This window comes from Limulus polyphemus, unplaced genomic scaffold, assembly GCF_000517525.1.
Source record: "Limulus polyphemus unplaced genomic scaffold, Limulus_polyphemus-2.1.2 Scaffold1400, whole genome shotgun sequence".
Lineage (NCBI taxonomy): Eukaryota > Metazoa > Arthropoda > Merostomata > Xiphosura > Limulidae > Limulus > Limulus polyphemus.
This window is the reverse complement of record NW_013667010.1, coordinates 178,954-185,906: the sequence shown is the minus strand read 5'-3', so window position 1 is coordinate 185,906 and position 6,953 is coordinate 178,954. Positions and strand designations below refer to the sequence as shown.

Here is a 6,953-nt window from a genome sequence, read left to right as displayed (position 1 = left end):
CAAATTGTTTTCTGTTTAAAAAAGAAGAGTTAGGGTGGATCTGATATAGGTGTTTAAGATTGTAAAGGGAATTGACAGTGTTGATGCATCATCTTTTTTCAGTAGGACTAGGGGACACAGATATAAATTTTGGCAAGGTAGGAGTGATCTTCAGCTAATAAAGTTTCATTTTTCCAACAGGGTGGTTGGACTTGGGAATGGGTTGCCTTTAGATGTTGTGGAGACAGTACATTTATGTGAGTTTATGAAAAAGCTTGATAAGTATATGAATGATAAGGGCTGGCTTTAAGATTTGTTTTATAATTATTTTAATTTAGATTAGAGGATGGAATGGCTGAGATGGACCAATAGGTCCCATGTTATTGCAGAACATTATGTTATTTTAAAAGAAAACAGTTATAGCACAGAGTAAATGACTATTCAAAATAAGAAATCTTATGACATTCAAGAAACTGAAGTGTGAAGAGGTAAGGCTAAATAACAAGTTTAATAAGTTATTGCAAGTCAGTTTATGATATAGATTCTCTCAGCTAGACAAAAATATTTTAAATATTTTCATACAACCTCGTGAATCTAGAAGGAATAATGTTAAGCTATACCCTCTCCTTGTCTTTTGTAGTTGCCAAGTTTAATACAGATTCATTATCAGATTTTTAAAAATCAGCCAAAAGTAACAGTGAGGTTTAAACTTTATATCAGGATGTATAGCTGGAGCATTATTTAATAACGAAAGTGACATAGTCATATGAAATACATCATTCATGAAAGAGGAAGAAATATAAAAACAAGAATCATAGAACACAAAAGAGGTGTTAAGAACAGAAATAGAAATAATGCTGGTACATGTGAGAGATTTTGATCACCTGTAAACTGGAAATCATCCAAACAAAACAGAAAACTGCATAAATTGAACATTTGCTCAAAGCTGTATAATTAATAGTACCAAAAGTTGACATTTCTCAGGGTCATTTCAAACTCAAAAGTTTTCTCATCACATCCTACATCTTACAGGAAATACAGGACCAAATTTCACCACATAAGGTGCACGTTGAAATGAACCTTTTTCTCTCTATATAAAACATTGTCCAATTGAGGAGGGCATGTGAATGTGCCAAAACTAGTACTGCAGTTTTTGTGTCCAAGTTTCAAAAATGTGTTGATTTTAGATTAGTTTTAACTAATATACATGATATTGTCTACTGCCCCCCACTGGCACAGCAGAATGTCTGCAAACTTACAATGCTTGAAACTGGGTTTTGATACCCGTGGTGGGCAGAGCACAGATAGTGCTTACCCATCTACAGTTTTACATTTTATTGAATCACTTTTAGGCCTACTGACATGACATATTTTATAATACGGTGCATCAGAATGTTATTTGTTTAAACTGTATATTGTATGTTTTTTTGTGTTTTCAGGGAGACATTTGTACTTGGTATGAGAAATAGTATATATTTAAAGACTTGAACACTTCAATGTTACATTTCAGGCTCATCAACAGTCCCGTAAAGCTGATTACTATTTAAGATCAGGAAAGTTCGAAGAAGCCATTTCATGTCACCAAAGAGCAGCAGGTACTGTTTGTGTTTAAAAAAACAATCTCTGAAGTAAGTTTGAAAGCTTTACATAAATGGAAATTGACATTTTAAGAGTAGTGGGTCACAAAAATGTTGTTGCATTAAGATTATCAAATTAATACAGGAAAAATATTTTATCTGTTTTCTAAACTGTAATAAAATAGATAGAATTTCAGATTAAAATTTGTTTGTTTTTTGCTGTGTGAGTTCTAAATATTTTTAATCCTAGTTTACATAATGTTTATGTATATAATACACAGATTGCTAGTATACTGTAGGTATCAGAGGTTCTTATATATATGTATGCATAAAATGCAATTTATTATGCAAAAAATTTCTTTTACCTTTTTTTTTTATTACAAATGCGACATACACATGAAATATGCTTGGCTTATATTATGATTTTCTAATTTTGTTTTAATTGATCTATTAAGCACCAGTAACTTCGAATAAGCTAACTTTTTGAGATTTGATTACTAATAAGATTTTAATAAACATTACCTCTTAGATCTATTAGATGATGCTTTAAAACAAACAAGTTCTGATAAAGCAAGAGAATCATTGGTTCTACAGAGGGATTTCCATTTTCGACAAAAAGCTGTAGTTCAGTACAAACAAAATCAACAAGATGCCACAAAGAAGGCTGCAGAAAACTTGAAAGCTGATGTGGCTCGATTGAAAACTGCCAATGAAGAGGAACCACCGGGAGAACAGCATCCATTAAATTCAGAGAATATACAGCTTGCTATATTTCGAACAATGGCAGAAAATGATTCACTGCTTCAGTTTCTGATTCAGCCTAATGTTACAACAAATAGTGAAACTGTTAATTCAGACTGTGTTATGGAATCAAAGTCTTATGACAGCATCATCCGAGGTGCAATAAAAACACCTAAAGATGATAAAACATTGATTGAAGAGTTGCGAGTAAACAATGAAGAATTAAAGAAATTAGTTCAGCAGTTAATAGGAAAATTAGAGAAAGCATCACAGGAGAACCAAAATCTTCGAGTCACCATTGAAGATTTACAAAGAAAAATTGTAGGTCAAGGAAGTAGAACTCTACAACTAATGGCAGATCGAAATTCTCCTTACCAGTTTTCTCCCATCAGCGATTCAAGTCCTGGTGGTGGTTTAAGAGAGCTTCCAGCTTTAGCACCATTAGAAATCCCAAATTTTGACTTCACTTTATTAAGAAGTGAAGCAGCAAGACAAAGTTTATAAGGTTAATTTATATGTTCAAGTATTTTATTTCTGATGAACTCATGATTCTTGATATACAAATTATTGTATTTGTATCAATATACGAACAATGTATTAGTTAATAATAGTCTACTTAAAATCAATTAAGAAAATTAGTAAATGCTTTAAAATTAGAAAAGTGTTAATACTCATCTTGAACTGAAAATTATATTGATAAAAATTTTCAGAAGATATAAGGATTTTTATATAACTTGATGGGTACAAAAAGTGCAAATTCTTGCTAACTGTGAAACGTGTTAAACTTGTTTATACTAGGATTTTTTTAAGTTATGCTAATTGTGAAAAAGATTGCTTCAAAACCTAAAACGAGCAATTACTTTTCACAAAACAGAAATTTTATATGAAATAACAAAAGTAAAAATCTCTGAAATGTAATTATGTCAATCTAATTCACACACACTGACTGGCCACTTTATAAGGAAGGCTTCTCTCCTAATACCAGGTGGTATCATACTTTACCAATCCTTCACATTTGATGGGCGCCATCACACTGATGCTTGCTAGTGGCCGAAATTGAGTTTTGTGAGGGCTTGTTAGAGCTCCCATCAAGTCTGTCATGATGCCAGCTGTTTTTGGCCATCTACTGGTCCTTTTATTCGTATCAAGAAATAAATACTTTTGAATTATATCTTAATTTTTTGTCTTGGCATTGGTTACACAATCAAACATTGTTTGTATATATTGACAAGATCACAAATAACCTCTTGTGATCTTGATGGCTGATGTAACTCCAATACTTTAATTTTAGTTGGCCTAGACATGCAATGTTATACACATTGTAATATAGCATTTTCAAACTATGTTGTTGTATATAGATATCAAATATTTGTAATTGAAAAACTAAGTCAAAGTTTTATTGTTTAAATTACAAAATTAAATATTAACAAATTCAGACCAGTAAGAAGAGTTTTAGTAAATATGATCATGACCTAAATTGCATTTGGTGAACTATTTCTGCATGACACACGACCTCAAGGGCTATTGTATTGATTGGAGGTCATCGTACTTCAGTGGCATACTGCAGACATGTCTCACTTTAGCTGGAAAAACTGTTTTGCTGATAGAAAAACAGTACAATTCAGTCAATACAAGTAACTTGAGATATGGCATCAGCCTCCTAACAGACCCCATGGACTGTTTGATGGGGGCTGTTTACAACCTTATATTTTCAAATGTGAAGGACTGCTTTACTCTGCTAATATTCTAAACTTAGCATGACATAGTTTTCAACAAGATGACAGAAGGTATTTTGTTCATTTGTAGCCTGTGGTATACAATTTTCTAATGAGATGTCAGCACAAGATTATAGTGGCAGAATTAACTATCACATTCTTCAAACCTGTTTCGTCTTGGAAAAATCCTTGTGTGTTAACGTGGAAATGTAGCATTATGAAGAAGACAAATAATATTCTGTAGCACTGGATGCTACTTGCCATTCTGAAAAAATTAAACACCCTAATCTCTGTTATAAAAATGTTCCCCATATCATTTACACTATCTACAGGAATTTGCACTTTAATAACAATACATGTACCTCCTCATTGGTTCAGACCATGCCATATGCTTTTAGCATTTACATATGTATTGTCCAGAAGTTGCTCTCTTTAAACACAATGGAAGCTATGCCTTTCTGTTTGTATCTGAAATACATGATTTTCTGAGTTGTTGTTGACTGCTATATGAGAGTGTGATAATTCTAGGTTATACCTGCACAAACATTCTTGATATCTGAAAAACAAGAGATTTGTAGAATTTTGTTACAGCTGAAGTGAAAGAGCCAAGATACTGTGTTGAAATCAAAATAAAAAACTGAGCACTTTATTTCTTAAACTTAAAGCAAAAGAAATTGCAGTATATAGGTGGTCATCAAAGTAGTAGAAATATTGCAGGTATATAAATTATCAAACCTGATCAGTGGTAGAAATAATACTGAAACAAGGGCGGTATTTTCACTGAAAGACACACTTTATTTCTCAAAAGATAGAGCAGATCTGATCTGAGGTTGCCAAAATTGCAGTCTGTGGTTGGCCCATCAGAGAAAGTGCACTGGAATGTGTAGATATTTCTATTTTGTGTAACAGTTATAAGGTATCCTCCAAATGCCATATCATGCAGGGCACAATGCAGCTATCCCATAAAAAACATGTATATCTTTGAACAGGACAAAGATTTGATTTCCACAGCAAAATTTAGTTCTTTTAGAAAGACAAATTTCTTCAATATTGGAGTTGATCTGATCCAAAACTTGCAAACTGTATGTACAGTACACACTTTCTCTATGGCTAACAAGACAATATAAAAGGCACTGGTATGTGAAATATGTTTCATGTGACAGAGGCAAGGTCAAGCAGAATACAATGCAATTATCCCATGAAATAGTGGGTAAGTTCTCTGAGTGATCACGCTACAAAGAGTAACATCTTAGGCTGAATTTTGCACATGATTTCAACCATATCTAGTATGTTCCAAAATTAGAACTTAGAAAAATTTAATAATTTTGCATATAAGAAATCCATACTATGTGAGAGTATGATATGTTTGTGCACTACAATAGTGATGTTCTTTGCATGAAACATTTGGAGATAGTTCAGTACTGTAATGACTATTTAAGGTGTCTATCTACTCATCTTTTCTCTCAGTCAGTCTTCAGCAATTGGTAGCTACAGTGATTTCTACTGACAGACATATTTGTTTTTGATTGCCACCCCCGATACACTTTGATTAGAACATTCCTTCTAGATGGACACTTTCTGTCATGCTGTTTTGTAAGTCAAAACAGGATCTTTTCTTTTACCCTTTATCTACCATTCTGACCTTCACATATTGCATTTATGTAAGGTACAAGTACTCAATATCTATCATGTCCAGTGTGATTTATTTTTTCAAATGTGTTTCAGAGGCTCTAATAAAGTAGTCAGTCAGGAATAGATCATAATTAGTCTTGATTTGGATTTTGCTTTTAAGTATACCTTGGTGTACCTGTTAGCAATCTTAACCTCTATTATAAAATTTATGAAAACTTATTTCAATATATTATTGAGTATTATTATTCTTTAAAATATTGAAATCAGTAGTAGTATTACTATATTTTTATAAATTTAAATAACTGCTTTTCAGTGATATGAGTATATCAGCTTCATGCTTTGTAATAATTTTTCCTTTTATATTTATCACTGAAAAGAAAATTTTCCATTGCGTTTTTAAATGGGTGATTTTTTTCAAATTCAATTTATCTATGATTTTAAGAGTGAAATTAATATAACATTGTTTAGAAATGTCAAAAAAGTAATACAAACTGTTTTAGGAAAATAAAGGGCTGAAATTATTTACAATAATTAGATCCTGTTCGTGTCAAACAATGGACGATAGTTCTAACTTATATTGATAATGTTATCTTTAATCTTCTGCTCTGTTTTCTGTCTTGCCTAATCGCATGTTTTATCTGTGTCACACAAGTCTGTCGCTTTTATTCTAATGCCATATTTAGACAACAGATGACGCAAGTGTCACAAATATCAACTTTAGAGAGCATCGTTGATGTGTGTATATATTATATCGAAATACTCACATCCAGATTGCGACGATCGTGTGTACTTTACAAGTACGAAAGTAATTTTCTATACCACTTAGGTTTTTAAAGGACTTTAACACAAAATTCGATATGACATCTTCCAAATTACCAAACTTTAAAATCAGTATTTAGTATTACTTCAAAACCGTGTTTGCAGTGGGTAATACATTCCATGAAATTGATTATTTTACCCATGCTGTAGCCATCCGAATACATAACAAGGTAATGTTAATATTTCTAGGAGGCGCTCCTTCTCATATTAAACAAATTTTTAAATGAGATTTATTGCAGCCATATTGAATTAGAACTCTTTGAATTCAGTTGTAATTGTTTAATTATTTGGATTGCCGATGTATTGAAAATATATAGTTTTAACGGGGACACTTTTTTCAAAGAATGTTTTACCTTGGCGTACTTAAACTTTGGTTGAAAATATTACATTTGGGAGAAAGAGTTAAGATATTGTTATAATCTATCTATCTATCTATATATATATATATATATTATGCTACAAATAATTCCAATATAAAATAGTTATTTTA

General features: G+C 31.7%; 1 protein-coding gene across 2 annotated transcripts in view; it reads left to right on the top strand.

The window, feature by feature from the left end:
• The window catches only part of LOC106463411 (nuclear receptor-binding factor 2-like), a 20,372-nt gene extending 14,541 nt beyond the window's left edge, over window positions 1–5,831 (top strand). The window contains exons 2-4 of one of the 2 annotated variants that reach the window (XM_022390901.1): window positions 181–236; window positions 1,490–1,574; window positions 2,086–5,831. In XM_022390901.1, the coding sequence (XP_022246609.1) occupies window positions 213–236; window positions 1,490–1,574; window positions 2,086–2,801 (825 nt within the window). In that variant the 5' untranslated portion in view covers window positions 181–212 and the 3' untranslated portion in view covers window positions 2,802–5,831. The remainder of the gene's footprint in view (window positions 1–180; window positions 237–1,489; window positions 1,575–2,085) is intronic. The other variant, XM_013923435.2, reaches the window with a different exon arrangement.
• The last annotated feature ends 1,122 nt before the right edge of the window (window positions 5,832–6,953 follow it).